At 45.8% G+C, this 21751-nt stretch overlaps 1 protein-coding gene across 1 annotated transcript in view; it reads left to right on the top strand.

Annotated features, from left to right (window-relative positions):
* The window catches only part of xylt1 (xylosyltransferase I), a 64435-nt gene extending 45122 nt beyond the window's left edge, over window positions 1-19313 (top strand). The window contains exons 5-11 of the mRNA XM_063018952.1: window positions 4243-4323; window positions 5073-5289; window positions 5955-6131; window positions 11397-11662; window positions 15421-15616; window positions 18567-18900; window positions 18991-19313. Of these exons, the coding sequence (XP_062875022.1) occupies window positions 4243-4323; window positions 5073-5289; window positions 5955-6131; window positions 11397-11662; window positions 15421-15616; window positions 18567-18900; window positions 18991-19313 (1594 nt within the window). The remainder of the gene's footprint in view (window positions 1-4242; window positions 4324-5072; window positions 5290-5954; window positions 6132-11396; window positions 11663-15420; window positions 15617-18566; window positions 18901-18990) is intronic.
* The last annotated feature ends 2438 nt before the right edge of the window (window positions 19314-21751 follow it).

Genomic DNA, 21751 nt, shown 5'->3' on the forward strand with positions numbered 1-21751 from the left:
ACAGTGTTAAAAAATGATGCTCCACCTGCTGCCATCATGGGAATTGCGAGGACTTCAACTTCAGGAGCACTTGAGGGTGGATAAATACCTCTAACCTAACAAAAGAGTAAATATCAAAAACATCCTTTAATTTTCACCCTGACCTAGGAGTCACCCCCATAGTCACTGACCACTTCTTTTTACCTACAGAGACATTGTTCCACACAGAGCCGTATGGCGTACAGAGCATCTCTTGTGCAGGCGTGTTGATCAGCCAGTAGAGGGCACAATTGCAGCGACAGTGAGGAGCCCGTTTGACCCTTTACCCCATCAGGCACAGCCAGTTGTGTCTGTGTGGGCACCCGGCCGGTTGATAGCACAGGCCAGATTTAAAACTGGGTTAGCACATTAGGCTCAGAGAGGCGTGTCAATAAACCATCCATCGCCATAAGAGGGCGCATTTGCAGCAGCAATGAACCCATTCAACCCCTTCACCTCCGTCAGACATAGCCAATTGTGCCTGTGTGGGCTTCTGGCACACTGATAGCACAGGCGAGATTCGAAAATGGGTTAGCGCATTAGGCTCAGAGAGCCATGCCAACCAACTATCTTGTGCAACTGACTTGATCAGCCAGCAGAGGGTGCAATTGCAGCGGCAATTACTTCCTTCAGGGAAAGTCAGTTCTGCCTGTGTGGGGAACCCGGTTGGTCGATAGCACAGGCAAGATTCGAAACTGGGTTAGGACGTTTGTTAAGGCTGGTGCAGCCTCTCGGTCTTGTGGCGGTGTAATGCCGGGGCGTGCCGCGCCCACCTCACGTAATTCGCTTTATTAACTTCAGCGCTACTGAAGCAGTCGAGCGGCCGACGTCTCCGCTGCACTTTAATCAAAACCTCGCTGCGGTTTGTTGTGCTTCTTTTGCTTATCGATCACCTGAAGAAAGCATCGGGTTCACAGCCGACCGGCACCAGTTCGCCGGGGGCTATTCAGGGGGATTATGGGTAATCAAGTGAGGTTACGAGCACCGCTCTGTGATCTCGTGTCAGAAGGTGTGATGCTTCGTAGAGCCGCTGAAGGATCGAACCATCTTGTGCTTGTGCTGGACGTATTTAAAATACACTGTACAGTCGAAAGTATTTGGACACCTGACCATGAGCTTATTATAATAATGACCGACCCTGATCAGGATAAATTGCCCAGTTGTCTAGCGTTTAGTGTCGTTTAATGATATCACAGTAAGCGTTAATGTTTGACTGTCTGTTTTAAAAGCACAACATTAGATTTCTGTAATACGGCCAATTTGTTAGTCAGAAGTGTTTATTTATTTATTTATTTATTTATTTATTATTTCCCCCTAAATCCTGTTTTTTCCACAAATCTCAAACCTGTTTACAGCAGAACAGAAAGAAAGTAGTTTTGTTCCAGTTCCAGTGCGTCTTTATGCTTAATTTAGGTAAAAGCCAGCAGCACTGATCCGGCCGGCTCAGCCACGCTTCATTTTCGAGCGTGTTGAAAACGTGTGATTCATAATAGACGCGACGTCGAGCTGCCGGCTCAGTCGGCCTCTCAGCTCAGTTAATATTGATCCTGCGGCTCTGTCATTTCTCTCGGCCTTCAGAATTCGGAGGGGGGGGGGAGGATCGATACGGGCGGGCGATAAATTTCCATCCCGTAACGTAGCGCTCCAAGGTTAATCCCGGTGCTCGATCGGTCAGAGGGAGGATGGAGAGAAAACGATGGAGGATTCGAGCTGAAGACGGTGACTTGAGCGGACCCGGGCGCGGTTTAGAACCGGCCTGACAGACTTATTTGTATTTTATTTTTTAAAGCTATGAACGAGCGACGAGGCGGCACGGTGGCTCGTTGGGTAGCACTGTCGCCTCACAGCAAGAAGGTCCTGGGTTCGATCCCCAGGCGGGGTGGTCCGGGTCCTTTCTGTGTGGAGTTTGCATGTTCTCCTCGTGTCTGTGTGGGTTTCCTCCAGGAGCTCCGGTTTCCTTCCACAGTCCAAAAACATGCAGTCAGGTTAATTGGAGGCACTGTGTGTGTGTGTGTGTGTGTGTGTGTATGTGTGTCTGCCCTAGCGTGTAAAGCTTTCACTTACATAATTATAAAATCGATATAACATTTATATTTGTTTATAATAACTTAATTACAGACACTTTTTGTCCGTAGATTTAGGCTTCAGTGCCCCCCCTGCTGGACCCCGTCGCCCTGCACCCATGCAGACCTCTGACCCGGTCACGGCCGCTCGCCGTCTCTCGCTGCTAGTCGTTCCCATGTCCTTGCACATGGTTGCCTCTGAAAGGGCTCTCTGAGAGCCCCAGAGCATTGTGGGTACGCTTTGTTCCTGAGCCCCATGCTCGTTTAAGTCCTTTGTCCTGGCAGAATGGCGGCGTTTTTCTGGCCCTGTCGGAGTCACTGCCGCTGTTTCGGTGGCCTTTTCAGCCGGAGGAGGAGGATGATGAGAGCGGGGTCTGACGTTCTTCCTCCCCCCCGGGGGTCACTCAGGGTCAGTGATGACCTAACAGAGTCAGACTGTGAACTGTCTGTACTGTCTGTTCATCCATCTCTCAGTGCATTCTCAAGGCATTTAGCTGGCATGTACTGTATATTATTATTATTATTATTATTGTTATTATTATTATTATTATTATTATTATTAATAGCAGTAGTAGTAGTGGTGGTGGTAATAATAATAATAATAATATCAACAATAATATTAATAATAATAATAAATATAGAAATTACAATAATAGTATTAATAATAATAATAATAATAATAATTATGAAAATAATAATAATAAATATAGAAATAACAATACTGTAGTAACAATAATATTAATAATAATAATAATAATAATAATAAATATAGAAATAACAATATTAACAATAATATTAATAATAATAATAATAATAAATATAGAAATAATAATAATAATAATAGTAATAATAATAATTATAATAAAAATATGGAAATTACAATAATAGTGGTAATAATAATAATTATTAATAATAATAATAATAAATGTAAAAACTTATTTATTATAACATAAAAAGAAGAACAGATAAATAAATGAATTTATTGCATAAGTGTTTTACAGTTACAAAGGTAATGAACAAAAATAATCAAGAAAAAAAATACATATTATAAATACAATATAATAAAAACAATCACAATAAGGTTATGTAAATAATAATGCAACAGAAAAAATACATAAAAACTTTGATTAAATAGTGATAATAAAATATTGATTTATATACAAAATTATGATGGTTAAATTCTGCTCACACAGACCAGGTCTCTGGATTTGAGGTTGTGCAGCGGTTAGTCGTCCTCATAGCCGATGCCTGGTGTGCATGGCGTGTGTGTTTGTGTGCGTGTGTACATGGTGTGTGTGTGTGTGCGTGTGTGCATGGCGTGTGTGTGAGCAGGAGAATACCACACGTTAAAGGTTTTCTCATGTGTGTGTTTGGATGGTGACTAACCTTTAGTTTAAGGCTATAATCGGGCGCTGTGCTAATTCGGGGTGGCTTCGTGCTGGTGTATAATGACCTGAGCGGACTAAAGGAGCATGGCTGTGTGTGTGTGTGTGTGTGTGTGTGTGTTTATGTGTGTGTCAGTGAGAGTGGGAATAATTGATTTTGTACAGCGGATGGTGCTGCACCAGGCTTTATTGGGCTTTATTCTGATCAGGGTTGCAGGGGATCCAGAGCCAGTTCAGAAACACTGTGCACAGTGGTATTTTAGGTTCATTTTTGGCTTTTAGCAGAGAAATCAGCTTACATTTGTGGCTGAATACAGTCTAAGCATTGAGGGTTGAGGGTCTTGCTCAAATGCACAATAACGTCAGCCTGGCAGATGTGGGATTTGAATAAAGGTATCAGTATATTCGAGGCCTCATCCATTCCGAACGAGCTGTGCTCCGGCGTCCCCGCGGTGCCGTGCCCTCGGCCGCCGGTCCGTCTGTGCGAGCGCTTTAATGAGAACGCTGTGGCACTCGCGCCGCACCGAGGCACGCCGGCCTTATCTGGTTCACTGCGACGCCGCTAGAGATCTCCCAGAATCCCCCTGTGCCCTGCACTCATTTTCACTGCCTCTCATTAGCCAGATTGATCCGCCTCGGTCTCCCGCCGCTCAATAACGGCGCATCGACGTGGACTTTACGGATCGCGTCAGCACCGAAGCGAACGATTCAGCTCTGAATAAAGGGACGAACTTTTAAACTACGATTGTTTAACGTCGGTTCACTTTCTCTTCCAGGACCAATGACCAGCTGGTGGCGTTCCTCTCCAAGTACCGCAACATGAACTTCATCAAGTCTCATGGCAGAGATAACGCTCGGTGAGTAAACGCTCCGTACACACCATGTTCTTCTTAGCATAACAAATCCATCTACCGGATACAGCTATGTCCAAAAGTTTGTGCACCCCTGGTATTTATTATTAAAGTAGGAGACAGCATCTCGTAGCTCGGTGATGACCGGTATGTCCAAAAGTTTGTGCACCACTGGCCAAAATACGCATTCTGTTTATTATTATTAAAGTAGGGGGCGGCACGGTGGCTCGGTGGGTAGCACACGCCCAAAGTAATGTAACTTTTGGGACTTAATATGGCTCAGTATTTCTTTTTCTGTATTGGCCGCCTCGTACATCCGCTCAGTGGTGATCGACGTCCTCCATGAGATTTTTAGCAGATCTTTCTTCAGCGTCCAAAGTAGGGGGCAGCATGGTGGCTTGGTGGGTAGCACATGCCCAAAGTCTCATAACTTTTGGGACTTAACATGGTTAAGTAGCTCCTTTCTGTTCTGGCCGTCTCGTACATCCGCTCAATGGTGATCATCTTCCTCCACGAGATTTTCACCAGACCTTTCTTTAGCGTCCAAAGTAGGGGCAGCATGGTGGTTAGGTGGGTGGCACACACCCAAAGTCATGGACCTTGCGTTACTTAACATGGTTAAGTAACTCCTTTCTGTTCTGGCCGTCTCGTACACTCGCTCAGTGGTGATCATCTTCCTCCACGAGATTTTCACCAGACCTTTCTTCAGCGTCCAGGCAGGATGTAAGTAAACGTTTCGCATTTGTCCCGTCCAGTTTCATCAGGAAACAGGGTCTGGACCGGCTCTTCTTCGAATGCGACACGCACATGTGGCGCCTGGGCGACAGGAAGATCCCGGAGGGCATCGCCGTCGACGGCGGGTCGGATTGGTTCCTTCTGAACCGCGCGTTCGTGGAGTACGTGATCAACTCGCAGGACGACCTGGTGACCAACATGAAGCGGTTCTACGCCTACACGCTTCTGCCGGCGGAGGTGAGGAGACTGGCAGGATCATTATTATTATTATTATTATTTTATTATCATTTCTCTCTGATGGGTCAGGGTCGGGCAATCATGTCCGTGTGGGCACCCGGTCAGCCGTGCTATGGGCTGACCGGGTGCCTACACAGACATGATTGCCCGACCCTGACCCATCAGATTTGTTTCTCATGTTTAAGAACTAATGTTTGCCCCCTTTTTGCAGCCATAACAGCCTCCACTCATATGTTCTCCTCACCAAACCGTCAAACGTACCTATAATCTAATCATTTAACCATAAGCAGGGTGTCCGAACATGCGCGATACACATAGTCCACAATTTAGGTTAATAATAACCTCACGTTAATTTACGGCCCCCAGTTCTACCTCATTTTCACATTCACTGTGAGTGTTTTTGAGTTAGAACAATGTTAGTGCTGAGCAGAACCGAGGTAATTCTTCATCCTGTCTGGTGCTAGTAATTCACCTCTCAGGTATTGGATTGTATCCAGAGAAAGACCCAACAGATTCGGGTTTTTTTTTTCTTTTAAGCGATGTAGACGTTTAAGAGATCAGCCCTCCCGGTCGGTTGGCTTTGTTCACCATCCATCTTTATTTTATCAGATGTCATTAGTTCTCCCTCTCTCTCTCTCTCTCTCTCTATCTGCCGGTCTCCGCAGTCCTTCTTTCACACGATGCTGGAGAACAGTCCTCACTGCGAGAGCATGGTGGATAACAACCTCCGGATCACCAACTGGAACAGGAAGCTGGGCTGCAAGTGCCAGTACAAACACATCGTGGACTGGTGCGGCTGTTCGCCCAACGACTTCAAACCTTCCGACCTGCCGCGCTTCCAGGTAGGACTCTGATTACTCTCAGAATTCGGGGCTGTTCCTGCAGCTTGGTGTCTTGCTAATTTGGTCAGGCATTTGTTTACGTCAGGTGATAGGTGCTGTGATAGGCACTTCTACCTGGCACAACCGGCCACTAGTCTGCTATGTGGACAGAGCTAAAAAGTGGGCGGGGTCTTCGGCGCTGTGTATGAACCCTGGTTAGTAGCCTAAGACGCCTTTACAGAAGTGGAGCAACGTGGACATCAGTGCGTGACAGACCGACCTCCAGGGGTCTCCAGCAGCAGAAGACTAATTGGGTACAATAAATTGGGAGGAAATAGCAAAATAAAGAAATAAAAGCACTGATGTAAGTGGAGTAGCGCAACACTGCCTTGCTCAGAGGCCCAACAGTGGCTGCATAGCAGAGTCAGGATTTAAACCCACAACCCTCTGATTAAGAGTCCAAAGCTTTACCCACTAGACTACCACGTCCACTGAAAAGTTGAGAGTTTGAATCCCAGCTCTGCCATGCAGCCACTGTTGGGCCCTAGAGCAAGGCCCCTAACTCTCTCTGCTCCAGGAGCGCCGAACAATAGCTGACCTTATATATATATATATATATATATATATATATATATATATATATATATAAACTATTATTATATTGTTATATAGATATATATTAATATACCGTAGTATTAGTATACTAATTTAGTCAGTTGCCTCAATGAGCAACTGCTGTAATCTGCTAATATAAAGGATATATATGTTTTTAATTGGCTAATATATACGATATATAGGTTTTTGTCTGGTAATATATAATGTTATATAGGTTTTAATCTGCTTATTAAAGGCAGTTGTGCCAGGTTGCCACTGTTGGGCCCTTAAACAAGGCCCTTAACCCTTAATGGCTTAGACAATGTACAGTCACAGTACTGTAAATCGCTTTGGATAAAAGCATGGACATTTTGAGGGTGAAGATTTTGAGGGTGAAGATTTTGAGGGTGGAGATCTTGAGGGTGGAGATGTTGAGCGTGGAGATCTTAAGAGTGGAGATCTTGAGCGTTCTACATTCAGATCAGGAGGAGAATGAACAGGAGCAGATGGAGCAGTTCATTAACTCCACTCACTTGACCCTATTGTAATGCTAATCCCACCAGCTCTCACCTGAACCGAATACTGTACCAGTCAGCGTTACGCCGCACCAGCCTCTTTTTACAGCGCTTTAATTTAGCCCCAACACAGAGCTAATCGCGCGAGACGCGTCCTCCGGCAGGACCCGAGTCTTAACGAGAAAAGAAGCCGCGCTAACCTGCGCGGGGAGGCGTAATTAACCGCGGCCGGATCGATGCATAACTCGGGTTCCCGTTAAACAGCTGCTGATGGCAGGACGTGGTGGTCAACGAGCTGGTGAAATGACCTCGACAGCTGTCCTTCTTTACTGCCTGTGGTCATTCAGAGAACCGGGCGGCTTGGGTCTGCATTATTACCAGAACTAAATGATTTTGAGATCAGATTTTGGCCAAGAACAACGTAAAGTGACCCCCAAAATAGCTTTCATTTAGGTTTCTGGACTGTACTGGAGGATCATCAGAGAACATCGTGCTTCTACCTGCTGCTTTAATGATTTTATGGACGCTCAGTCAGATTATCACTCAGGATTAAGGCGCCTCAGGAGGAGCATTTTAAAGTATATAAGAATTTAGACATGCCTTCTTCTCGGGAATGGAGGATGACGTAAAATGCGTCTATGTAGATGCGTCACATTCTCAACCGCTTATCCAATTAGGGTCGCGGGGGGTGGGGGGGGGTTTGCTGGCGCAAGGCATACAGTAACACCCTGGACGGGTTGCCAGTCCATCGCAGGGCACACACACACACACACACACACACACACACATTCACCTATAGAGCAATTCAGTGTCTCCAATTAATCTGACTGCATGTTTTTGGACTGTCGGAGGAAACCGGAGCTTCCGGAAGAAACCCACACAGACACGGGGAGAACATGCAAACTCCGCTCAGAAATGACCCGGTTCGCCCTGCCTGGGGATCGAACCCAGGACCTTCTTGCTGTGAGGCGACAGTGCTACCCACCGAGCCGTCGTGCCGCCCACAGTGGGACCAGATTGCCAATATTTTTATTAATTAAATATATTTCGTTTTGATGAATTGTGTGCTGGGTTGCTGCAAAAATCATGGACATGTTGTAGGTGGCTTTAAAAAAAGTTTCAAGAACCCTAATCTAGAGGGTGTACCTTCTTTGCTCCACACGTTTCCTTCAATGTGCGTTATTTTAACTTGCGACCTCGGAAACGCGCTCCATCATAAACCTCCTCCTGCGGGGACGCTGCCCACCCCGTAACCTTATCGCCTTACCTCGAAACGTGAGGGGCGATGGAGTCTAAACGAAATGAGTTAAACGTGGAGAGCGCTCCGGTATGTGCTAATCAAAGTTCCGCTCACGTTAGTCTGAGGGAAAATGACACGCTGAGATATTTAGGCTGGAGCTTCTGGGTAATTAGGGTTTCCTTTCCTAAATGGCTGTTTCGTTTGGCCTAGCAGCTGAGAAAAGAGGAGGATCTCACACTGGAGAATGCAGTACCTTCAAATAACATTCATCCCCCAGCCTTCTCCCCCCTTCTCCCTCTGATTTTGCATCTTGGAATTTGTATTTATTCGCCTGGGTTTCTTATAGTCGGGATATAAAAAAATGTTGATTTAATGTAAGTTAGCTAGTATTGGAGCTCTGTGACCCTAAATAGACATAAAAGTGGTAGTAAAACAATAAACAAATAAATGAATGAATAAATGATGAATGAATGATGCTACCACCAACATATTTCACTCTTGCACTAATTTTACCCCTCTAATGTGTCTTGTTAGATTTACAACACACACACACACACCACTTAGAATCCAAATGTAAAGTTTATACAACACACACAGACACACCACTCAGAATCCAAATGTAAAGTTTATACAACACACACAGACACACCACTCAGAATCCAAATGTAAAGTTTATACAACACACACACACACACCACTTAGAATTCAAAATGTAAAGTTTTTACACACACACACACACCTTTAGAATTAAACTTTAGTCTCATCAGAAATCAGAGACAGTATGATGATATCAGAATTGTTTAGGAGGCTGAAAAACTACTTGAGGTGCTGCTGTAGCGACCACTCTTCCACGGTGGTTAGAAATGAAAGACTTCAGTATCAGTAGCCGAGCCGTGTGTGTGTGTGTGAAGAGGCTGGATGATTATTTGTTGTGGTTAACCATTTCGCTCCATCCTGGGAGAATTGGGGGAAGGGCGCGAGTGCTTTTGAAAGCCATTAAGAGCATAAGCGCGGTGGCGGGATTGAGTAATTACCCTCCAACAATGCTACGTCTTTCACCGTAGCCTGTGAAAGAAGCGGCACAAAGAGCGCCGAGGCGAGCCTGAAATGTGGCGTGGCAGCTCGATCCGTTCACGAGGCGTCCTCAGCCGGCGCTCAAAGAGCTTCCTGGACGCAGACGCTCTAAATCACGTTATTATTCTCTTTTTAGCGTTTCTTCCTCGCTCCGTCTCCTCTGTTATTCCTCCACGCCACCCCGGCACACCAGTTCTGAGCAGCTGCTTTGTGTAAAATCTCAATTAAAAAAACTACTAAAAAAAACTCCTGAAAAATGATGAATTATTAATCCTGCCACGCCAACCGTGATACGCCGTTCAACAGGACTGAATTCTGCAATTATGTAAGTTTAAGAAACAACTAAAGCAAGTTTCTTTCAGGCTTAATTTAAAGCAAATATGCAAATAATGAGGAACAATGAAAAATATTTAAAGGAATACAAAAACAAAGAAACAAAAAGGAAGAAAGACGTCCAAAAAAAGCTATAAAGCATCAAAGGAGCAAACAAATATAACCGTAAAAACCAAGATAAGGTATTAATAAGGTAAAAAGTAAAAGAATTAAAAAGAAAATCAGCCAGGCACGTTAAGAAGGAGGAACTCATAACTGCTGCAGTTACGCCCCCTGCAGGCTGATCGATGGATCCTGCATAATGAGACGGGGAATAATGGGGATCGGTGCGTGACTCTCCGTACGTGATACGGATCCCCGTATTAAAAGAAGAGGTCAGTACTGCACACGTGTCAGAGGGGGTGTAATAGTCACTACAGTAGAGGCGAAATATGAGGGGTAATTGGGGTAAAATTGGGAAAAATGCATTAAAGATCAATAAGATTAATGCTATAAAGCATAAATAGAAAAAAGAAGAAATATGAAATATAAATATAAAAACCAAGAGGTGTAATAAGAGCAAGAAAATAAGGTAAAAAGCAAAATAATTAAAAAAGAAAATCAGCCGGCCGGGCACTTTAAGGACAGTGATTGGCTTGTCTGAGGAACGGAGGGATGTCGGGATCCTCACATGCTGCAATTACGCCCCCTGCTGGCTGATCAATGGATCATGCATAATGAGACGGGGAATAATGGGGATCAGTGCATGACTTTCTGTATTAAAAGAAGAGGTCGGTACTACACACGTGTCAGAGGGGGCGTGATAGTCATGGCTCTCCTCAGTCAACAGTGGAGGTCTGCTACAGTAGAGGCGAAATACGATGGGGTAATTGGGGTAAAATTGGGAAAAATGCATTAAAGATCAGTAAGAGTTAATAAAAACAGAATCAAACAAGGAGAAAAAAAATATAGAGAAAAAATCTTCCCTGCTATGAAATGTGGTGGCGGTAGAATTAAATAAATGGTGTACAGTACAAAGATAAATAAAATAATACAAATAAAATGAATTTCCACCAAGTAGCACAGGTCTACCTCCTTCAAATTTCTAAAAATTTAAAAGCTAATTTTATTTTATCATACTCTTATCCTGGTCAGGGTTGCTGCAGGTCTGGTTCCAGTGGAAACACTGGGCGCGAGGCAGGAGTATCCTAGACAGCAAGGCTTCAGCCCTCACCCGCTCATTCTGATTTTAAAGTTGTTTTTATCCTTATTATCGAGTCCGATCTGATTTTTCCAGCTAGTCGAGGTTGACAGACGTTAGCAGAAGTGAGGCGTGAGGTCAGCAGCCTCCTTGGAGAGCGACGCTCCTCCTCTGCTTCATCTTTCTTCCTTCCCTCCGTTATCATCCCTCTGGATGGCGTGTTACTGTTTTTAGTGTGTTGTCTCATGTTTCCTGTCTGTCTCCACGTTTTGTTCTTTTTCCGCGTCTTTCATCATCATCATCGTCGTAATCGTAATCGTCCTCTTCCTCTCCTCCTCCGTCCCCTGTAGCAAACGGCCCGTCCCACTTTCTTCGCCCGGAAGTTCGAGGCCAGTGTGAACCAGGAGATCGTGAACCAGCTGGACGCGTTCCTGTTTGGAGGTTACCCACAGGGTATGCCAGGACTCAAAGCCTACTGGGAGAACGTTTACGATGAACCTGATGGCGTCCACAGCCTGAGCGACGCCCTGTTGACCCACTACCACGCCTTCGCCCGCCTGGGCCTGGAAAGGGCGGTTAGTTCCCTGCAGGGGGATCCCGGCAACAACCGCTGCAGGTCAGTACGAAGCTACAGTGATTATGGTTAGTTTGGAATGATGACCAGTTTTTCAGTGGAGTCAGCAAACTACACTACATGTGGGCAATGTTAGCACACTATATAAGGAAAGAAAGTACTAGAAGCTGTAAGTAGAGTGCATGTGGGCAATGTTAACACACTAAATAAGTTCTGGAAGCAGTGAGAGGAGTGCGTGTGGGCAAAGGAAGGAAGGAGAGAAAGTTCTAGAAGCTGTAAGAAGAATTGTTAATACACTATGTAAGAAAAGAAAGTTCTAGAAACTATTAGAAAAGTGTATGTGGGTGGAGCCAGTACACCACATAATGAAAGAAAGTTCTAGAAGCTGTGTGAGGAGTGCAAGAGTGCATATAGGCAATCCGAACACATGATATAAGGAAAGAAAGTTCTATAAACTATTAGAAAAGTATATGTGGGTGGAGTCAGTGCACTATATGAGGAAAAAGTGGAGAAAGTTCTAGAAGCTGTAAGAATAATGCATGTGGGCAATGCCAACTCACTATAAAAGTAAGGAAAGTTGTAGAAGCTGTGAGAGGAGTGCATGTGGGCATTGCTAATACACTATAAAAGGAAAGAAAGTTCTAGAATCTATTAGAAGAGTACATGTGGGTGGAGACAGTACACTGTATAAAATGTAAACAAAGTTCTAGAAGCTGTGAGAAGAGTGCATGTGGGCAATGCCAACTTACTATATAAGGTAAAAGGAAGTTCCAGCAGTAGTCAGTAGAGCACTCTTGTGTGTGTGTGTGTGTGTGTGTGTGTGTGTAAATGGAAAAATAAACAAAGACAGACCCCTCGTTGGGACAGAAGTCGTCCCAACCGCGTCTAAAATTAATTACATTTTGTCCTCATGGGCAATTAAATTAATGCAGGAACACGGCGAGGCCTCGTTTACACTCTCGCGTTCACACATTCAGTCGTTTTTACTCTCCTACACCATTACACGCTTTAGCTTAATAAACTTTATCCTGTAGTCATGGAAGCCGGATTTTACTGGCTAAATAAATTCTATTTTTTATTGCTATGAGAATGTTTTGTTTGTTGTTCGCTAATTTTATGCATTTATTATGTCCAATAGTAGTCGAATTACTTCTATTATTCACGTCCTGCTGTATTACACTCACATTTAACGTTAGGGTGACTAATATTAATACACTACATAACCAAAAGTATCCGGACATCCCGTTAGACTAGTGGGTTCCATAAAACCAGAGTCGTGTAATCTGATATTGATTATAACGCCTGTATAAAACGACTCTCGGTTCATCTCTTCAAGTTCTGCTGTCGTAAAGTAGAAACTTTTTAAGGCAACAACAGATTCGCCTTGAAGCTACCAAATTAAAACCCCGGTTTGATGACCTGGCGTCCACACACGGCTTTAAGATGACCACGTCCAGCATCAAGCGTCCAGTTCTGCAGTTGATTTAGCTAATGTTTTCTTTTAATTTAGCATAGCCAATCAGGAGGGTATATAAGGAGGGTGTATTCGCCCCCCTGCCCCCCTTTTAGTCCAGTCTTTTCCCATCCAGCAGACTACAGGCCAATATTGTCTGCTGCTTGCACTGCCAGTCGTGCCAACTAGGGGACCAGCCGACCGGTAACAGAGGTGATATTCGAACTTGGGGAGTTCAGAATCCCAGCGCTGGTGCCACTGCGCCACCTGGGCACCGCATTTAAAGCTAAATCAGATTTGGGAGCAGGTATAGCCTGAATTACTGGTGTAGTTGAGAAACCCTGGTGTAAAGAACACCCCTGCTGCACTAGGAGCACATTCTCTGGAGTGATGAATCCTGTTTCGCCATCCGATGCTCTTTAGTGGTGTTATATGATTGCCAGTGCCGGTTATCACGCTGGCGAGTGTGCTGATTTGTTGACAAGGGCTGAGGAAGCACAAGTGTTCCGGTCAGGGGAAGTGGTGATGCTACAGCACACAGTGACATTCTGAAGAATCGTGTATCTCCAAATTCGTGGCACCTGTCAAATCAAGGTCAATAAGAAATCGATTGGCCGGGTTTGATGTGGAAGAAATCGACTTGCCTGGACAGAACGCCGACCTTAAGTCCACTGAAAGCCCTTGGAATGATCTGGATCGGAATGTGAGCAAAACAACTCGATATTACTGGATATAATCTTTGGACGTGATATTCAGGCGTCCACAGATTTATTTTGCTGTGTAGTCTGTCTAGTCATATCCAGTTACCCGATCGTATTTTACCTCTACTGCTGCAGACCTCCACTCCTGACTGAGGGCTGTAAACAACACACGCCCCCTCTGACGTGCGTGCAGTAGTCGACCGCTTCTTTTCACCTGCACGTGGTGGGTTTGTATGGAGATCCGTATCGTGCACAGGTCTCCATTCATGCACCGAACTCCATTATTCCTGGTTTGATTGTGCAGGTGCCATGGATCAGCCAGCAGAGGTCATAATTGCAACAGCCTGGCTCGAATCTCAGCTCTGCTACCGGTCGGCTGGGCGCCATCTAGCGGGCACAATTGGCAGTGCCTGCAGCATACAGCTGTGTGAGCTTCGAACCAAAGCGCCCCCTATTCATATTGCATCCACAGTCCAATCCACACCTGAGCTAATGAAAGCGATACGCAGCGATACGCAGCGATACACAGCGATACGCAAACTGACCAGACGGACAAATCAACCCGATGATCCGTGATGTGTAGACCGCAGGATCCCGCACTACACCGGTCCAGTTTGCACGAATGAAACGAAGCCCTTCATCGTTCAGACTCACCGTTGGTAGGAGTGCAGAGCGGGAAAACAAAGAGGCGGGTGGAGGAGGAGGAGGAGGACGGAGGGGGGCGGGAGGCTACAAGGAGCTGCTTGTTGGCGGTTTGTGGAGTGTGGTGCAGCTCTGTTTTTGGCATGCTGCTGTAACATCGGTGGAGAAAGAGCGAGGCCGGACGCTGAATAGAGCCTCTGTTACTGTTTACGGCCACGGTAAATGTTTGCTGTTCCGCTTGTCCTGACGGACAGGAGGTCCACCGACTGGAATAACAATGAGCACAGGGTGACCGGTCATCCTGGAAAATCCCACTCTGTTTGTCTCTCTGCTGCTTCGTCTCATCACTCTGTCCTCCACTGAAAAACCCTTTCTCCCCATGTCTGGACGGGTTTCCTCTGGGTACTTCAGGTTCCTCAGACCTTCCAAAACGCACAAGAGGGAGAACTGGGTGCAAAACTGGAATGAACTTTTTGACTGAACAAAGGGGCAATTTAAAGCTGCCAATCCACCTTCTGTATGTTTTGAAAGCTAGGAACCTATCCAGACACCAAGAGGACGAGCAAAACTCTTAATAGACCTTGTTGACCCTTGCTGAATGAATAAATGGATCGAAATATGACCAGCATATGACCATTGTCCACCTGTGCATCATGCACACATTCATGCTGGCAGATGCGGACCTCAGACTAGCACCAGACTCTTGTTTATGCCATTTAGCAAGAAGACCACGGTAACACGGTGATACCCCATCCAGCCTTACCTCCCTTAGACACAACCAGTTCGACTAACTGTGTCGTACTGTGACAGTATACAGTCTAAGCAATTGAGAATTAAGGGCCTTGCTCAAGAGTCCAACAGTGACAACCTGGCAGTGGTGGGGCTTGGACCAGTGACCTTTTAATTACTAGTCCTGTACCTTAACCTCTAGGTTACAACTGCCCTCGTTATAGGATCAGCATGATTGCTATAGCGAAATGTAATCAGAGCTGGTGTTTCTGCAGGTACTACGCTATGGGACATCCTGTATCCGTCCACATCTACTTCCTGTCCGATGAGTTCCAGGGCTACCTGATCAAGCATCACGCCACCAACCTGGCCACGAGCAAGCTGGAGACTCTGGAGACCTGGGTGATGCCCAAGAAGTTCTTCAAATTCACCAACCCACCGAACAGCTTCAATCGGCTGCAGTACGCCGAGGTAGGAGAGCGCTGATGTTCGAATCTCGTTTAAAGTGTTTCGTATGTAAAAAAAATGTTGAAAGGTTGGATGGAACATATGAAGGTGTGAAGAAGCAATCGCTGTATTTTTTGTAAGCGGACGAGCTACCGAATGTTCATCGGGAGCATCGGTTAGAAAACGAAACACACACGTTCTGCAGAGTAAATAAGAGATTTAGAATTAAATGTAGATCGTACGGCAGATTGTATTTTGGGTGATGCACGCTGATGTGCTGAATCGGCGGCTGCTGTTCGTGTGCACACATCAACATTAGTGTCAGCAGAAGCGCACGTTTCTGAGCGGCTGTTCGCTCATTTGGACAATAAAACTCTGCTTGTTGTAAACAAAACGCTTCAGTTGATTAAAACAAATAAAAAAATGCGGGTTTTGTTTGCATGCAGTGCTGTAAAAATGCCCTAGCGGGGTGTATATATATATATATATATATATATATATATACAGTGTATCACAAAAGTGAGTACACCCCTCACATTTCTGCAGATATTTAAGTATATCTTTTCATGGGACAACACTGACAAAATGACACTTTGACACAATGAAAAGTAGTCTGTGTGCAGCTTATATAACAGTGTAAATTTATTCTTCCCTCAAAATAACTCAATATACAGCCATTAATGTCTAAACCACCGGCAACAAAAGTGAGTACACCCCTAAGAGACTACACCCCTAAATGTATAAATTGAGCACTGCTTGTCATTTTCCCTCCAAAATGTCATGTGATTTGTTAGTGTTACTAGGTCTCAGGTGTGCATAGGGAGCAGGTGTGTTCAATTTAGTAGTACAGCTCTCACACTCTCTCATACTGGTCACTGAAAGTTCCAACATGGCACCTCATGGCAAAGAACTCTCTGAGGATCTTAAAAGACGAATTGTTGCGCTACATGAAGATGGCCAAGGCTACAGGAAGATTGCCAACACCCTGAAACTGAGCTGCAGCACAGTGGCCAAGATCATCCAGCGTTTTAAAAGAGCAGGGTCCACTCAGAACAGACCTCGCGTTGGTCGTCCAAAGAAGCTGAGTGCACGTGCTCAGCGTCACATCCAACTGCTGTCTTTGAAAGATAGGTGCAGGAGTGCTGTCAGCATTGCTGCAGAGATTGAAAAGGTGGGGGGTCAGCCTGTCAGTGCTCAGACCATACGCCGCACACTACATCAAATTGGTCTGCATGGCTGTCACCCCAGAAGGAAGCCTCTTCTGAAGTCTCTACACAAGAAAGCCTGCAAACAGTTTGCTGAAGACATGTCAACAAAGGACATGGATTACTGGAACCATGTCCTATGGTCTGATGAGACCAAGATTAATTTGTTTGGTTCAGATGGTCTCAAGCATGTGTGGCGGCAATCAGGTGAGGAGTACAAAGATAAGTGTGTCATGCCTACAGTCAAGCATGGTGGTGGGAATGCCATGGTCTGGGGCTGCATGAGTGCAGCAGGTGTTGGGGAGTTACATTTCATTGAGGGACACATGAACTCCAATATGTACTGTGAAATACTGAAGCAGAGCATGATCCCCTCCCTCCGGAAACTGGGTCGCAGGGCAGTGTTCCAGCATGATAATGACCCCAAACACACCTCTAAGACGACCACTGCTTTATTGAAGAGGCTGAGGGTAAAGGTGATGGACTGGCCAAGCATGTCTCCAGACCTAAACCCAATAGAACATCTTTGGGGCATCCTCAAGCGGAAGGTGGAGGAGCGCAAAGTCTCGAATATCCGCCAGCTCCGTGATGTCGTCATGGAGGAGTGGAAAAGCATTCCAGTGGCAACCTGTGAAGCTCTGGTAAACTCCATGCCCAGGAGAGTTAAGGCAGTTCTGGGAAATAATGGTGGCCACACAAAATATTGACACTTCAGGAACTTTCACTAAGGGGTGTACTCACTTTTGTTGCCGGTGGTTTAGACATTAATGGCTGTATATTGAGTTATTTTGAGGGAAGAATACATTTACACTGTTATATAAGCTGCACACAGACTACTGTTCATTGTGTCAAAGTGTCATTTTGTCAGTGTTGTCCCATGAAAAGATATACTTAAATATCTGCAGAAATGTGAGGGGTGTACTCACTTTTGTGATACACTGTATATATATATATATATATATATATATATATATATATATATATTCTAGCGGGTGCTCACACGGCGTGTGCACCGCGATGGGAAATTGACCTCCGAATATTATTGGTAATCTCAGTCCGGCGCGCATTGCACCTGACATACTCCGTTAAGCGAGCAATAATTCAGACGTCCTTCATTGATTTAGCTGTCAGTCTGCGCCGTACCTATCATCTTGCCCTTTGGCATAATCAGTGATTTGTCTGCCAGGAGTGTAGGGGGATTAAATAATGCCTACACGCTTTGCTGCACCGGCTTTATCTGCCGTGAGAGCAGAAGTAGGACCGCATTAAAGTTAGGGATTTGGAACGGGGTGATGGAATAGTGAACATAGTGAGCTGCCCTGCTGCCTGCTGCCTACCTGATCAGCTGCCTCAGTAGAGAGGATTCGCACTATTTAGTCAGAGATTACAGTGCTTACTAAGGACATGCCAGCTAACTGTAACGTCTCCCTCCGTGTACCGAAAACGGTTAAACTGTCCCCGACGAGCCCGAATTTACAAATAAACGACACTTGTGCACCTTTATACAGATAAAAAATCTATGAGAATTTATTTACATTTGAAAAGAACTCCGTTGGTTGCTCCGCATTAGTTCGCCATATAAGTTGTGCTGCACTGAATGCTGGGATTGCCTTCAGCTGTCCATAGCATGGATTCCCCAAGGTTTTGGAAACAACTCATAGGCATTCAGTTAGATTTTGATCTGGCTACTGGGGAGGCCAGTGAAGAACTCTGTTTTATGCTTATGCAACATTAATGGTGCATTGTTACGTTTGGTTTGGATCTTGCAGATCGGTACAGACTGGGATGCCAAGGAGAGAATCTTCCGGAACTTCGGAAACCTGATGGGACCGCTGGAGGAGCCGGTGGGAATGCAGAAGTGGGCCAAAGGGGCAAACGTAACGGTGACTGTCGTGTGGATCGACCCCACTAACGTGATCGCCGCCACCTACGACGTCCTGATCGACTCCGGAGCGGAGTTCACCCACTACAGACCCCCGCTGAACACGCCGCTGCGGCCGGGCATGTGGACCGTACGAGTGCTGCACCACTGGAGCCCCATGGCAGAGACGCGCTTCCTTATCACGCCGCTCACGCACTATAAACACCAGCCTATTCGCCAAGGTAAGACGCCAGTCAACGGGAATTTGTGCCCATTCAGTGAAAAGCTTCTGGTCTGTTGGTATTAAAATACTCTATCTTTTTTTTAAACAGAGGACGCCTTGAAGGTGCACAACGGACCAGCCAAAAACAGCTACATGGAGCAAAGCTTCCACGGCCTGAACCCCATCCTGAACATCCCGGTCCATTTAGGTCAAGTGGAGGAGGCTAAGCTGAACGCCGGACTGACCGGGGCGCGACTGGAGCGCTGGGTGGACAGCCTGGTGGCGGAGGTGTGGGCGGCGGCGGACGTTTGCGCGGCGACGCCCTCCGGCTGTCCGGTCCTGCAGGCGTGCAGGGAGACGTCCTGGAGCTCGCTCAGTCCCGACCCGAAATCTCAGATGGGCTCCACAAAAGCCAACGGTACCATCAGGTAGCAGGATCGCTGCCCGTGCCCTGCGTCTCCTGCTGCATCGTTCTGGTTTTACTCTCGTGATTTTTATTTATTTCTTTACCTTAGCTCGGAGGTTACCGAGCAGACCGGAGAGGGTGCCGCGCCGAGACGTTTTTATCGGATCTTTATTTTCGGACTGTGCTCGGACGGCTTTTCTCCTCTTATTTATTTAGGATTGAGAATGAACAAGCGCGATCGAACTTTGAAACAAGACGCCTTTTGCACAGGCTTTGGGGTCTTTGTAAGCACAAGATGAACCTGAATACGGGAAGTGGGGCTGAATGGGACGCAGCCACAGTGAGGCTGTAGTTTATTACAATATTGGCCTGAATGTAAACCAGTTTAGGAACTACGTCAGTTTGTTCGCTCGTATCCTGATAATTCTAATAAAACATCAGCAGTGCTATCGGCCACCCGGGCGTCTGCACAGATATGATCGGCTGTATCTGATGGGCGAAGCCCTGCGATGTATTGGCGCCCTTTCCAGGGCATTCCTGCCTCTCGCCCAGTGTTTCCTATTAGACCAGGACCGACTGCGACCCTAAGTCCAGTTATTCAGTAGTATAATTGCTCAAGAGTCTAGCTGCTCAGTAGTCCAGTTGCTCGGTAGTCCAGCTGCTCAGGAGTTCAGTTGCTCAGCAGTCCAGTTGCTCAGTAATACAGTTTCTCAGAAGTTCAGTTACACAATAGTCTAGCTGGACAGTGGTCCAGTTGCACAATAGTCCAGTTGCTCAGTAGTCCAGTTGCTCGGTAGTCCAGTTGCTCAGAAGTTCAGTTACACAGTAGTCTACGTGGACACTAGTCCAGTTGCTCAGAAGTTCAGTTACACAGTAATACAATTGCTCAGTAGTCCAGTTGCTCAGTAGTACAGTTGCTCGGGAGTCCAGTTGCTCAGTAGTACAGTTGCTCAGTAGTACAGTTGCTCGGGAGTCCAGTTGCTCAGTAGTACAGTTGCTCGGGAGTCCAGTTGCTGAGTAATACAGTTACACAGTAATACAGTTGCTCAGTAGTCCAGTTGCTCAGTAGTACAGTTGCTCGGGAGTCCAGTTGCTCAGTAGTACAGTTGCTCGGGAGTCCAGTTGCTCAGTTGCACAGTAATACAGTTGCTCAGTAGTCCAGTTGCTCAGTAGTACAGTTGCCCAGTAGTCCAGTTGCTCAGTAATACAGTTGCTCAGTGGTCCAAGGTGCAGTTTTTTAGTTCTGCAAAAGTGAGGGCAATATTGATAGCGGTCGCAACACTGCGGCTTTTCGGTAGCGCGTTAAAATTCTACGCACAAGCCAGATGATATTGAGGTGGTACAGAGCTACACTGTGCAGTTTTTTTGTTTTGTTCTGGTATTCCGAGCAAAAGTCATACAATTTTGATGCTCTACAGTGCAGTCGAAAAAATAACACCCCCGATTATGCAATATTAATAGAATTCTATACATATTTTGTAATATTAATAGAATTTTACAGATGGAAATAGGATTTTGAATCTGGTAGACAGGAGGGTTGAGATTGTATTATACCGACACCACACCAGGACTGTTTGACAAGCAAATCATTCAAGATCGCTCTGATATGGGGGCACGTCTTGAGGTTGTCGGGAAGGGCGAAGCAGCCGTAAAATTGATTACCCTGTAATGTGAGCCAGGCATTAGGATTGTATGATGGTGTAGTGGGCACCAGGCGTAGGAGAAGCTTGTAATCCTTTAAGCAGGCTTTTTTGGGGTCTTTTCTCATTGATATTGTATAAAGAGCCGGTCTTAAGGGCAGTAATTGCTGAGCTATTACGTTACTGGACTAGTAATCAGAAGGTTGCCAGATTAGGATACTTAACCCCTCAATTGCTCGATTTGTATTCAGTCAGGAGTGAAGGTTGCTTTGAGAAAAAGACGCTTATCCTGATCAGGGTCGCAGCAGGTGCTGGAGCCTATCCCAGCTCTGAATGGGCGCAGGGCACACTGAAACACCATGGACAGGGCACCAGTCCAAATCTAGGGCAATTTTAGTCCACAACAAATGGACTGGGCCACTTCACCTGGGAATTGAACCAAGGACCTTCTTGCTGTGCAGCGACTGCTAGATGCCATATTATAAGAGCCCTGTTAGACAATATAAGAGAGCAGCTGTAGCCTAGAGGTTAAGGTGCTGGTCCAGTAATCAGAAGGTTCCCGGTTCAAGCCTCACCACTGCCAGGTTGCCACTGTTGGGCCCTTGAGCAAGGCCCTTAACCCTCAATTGTTTAGGTAATATACTGCCACAGTGCTGAAAGCTGCTCCGGATAAAAGCGTCTCCTAAATGCCGAAAATGTAAACGTTAAATGAAGTTACTGGTTTATATTTGGGCCAATATGGTTTCCATCAGTCTCACGGTGCAGATGTGTTCATGCGATGGTACGGGATGGAAAATGAAACGGGATGAATTGGGATCTGATCC

Source organism: Trichomycterus rosablanca, chromosome 22, assembly GCF_030014385.1.
Source record: "Trichomycterus rosablanca isolate fTriRos1 chromosome 22, fTriRos1.hap1, whole genome shotgun sequence".
NCBI lineage: Eukaryota > Metazoa > Chordata > Actinopteri > Siluriformes > Trichomycteridae > Trichomycterus > Trichomycterus rosablanca.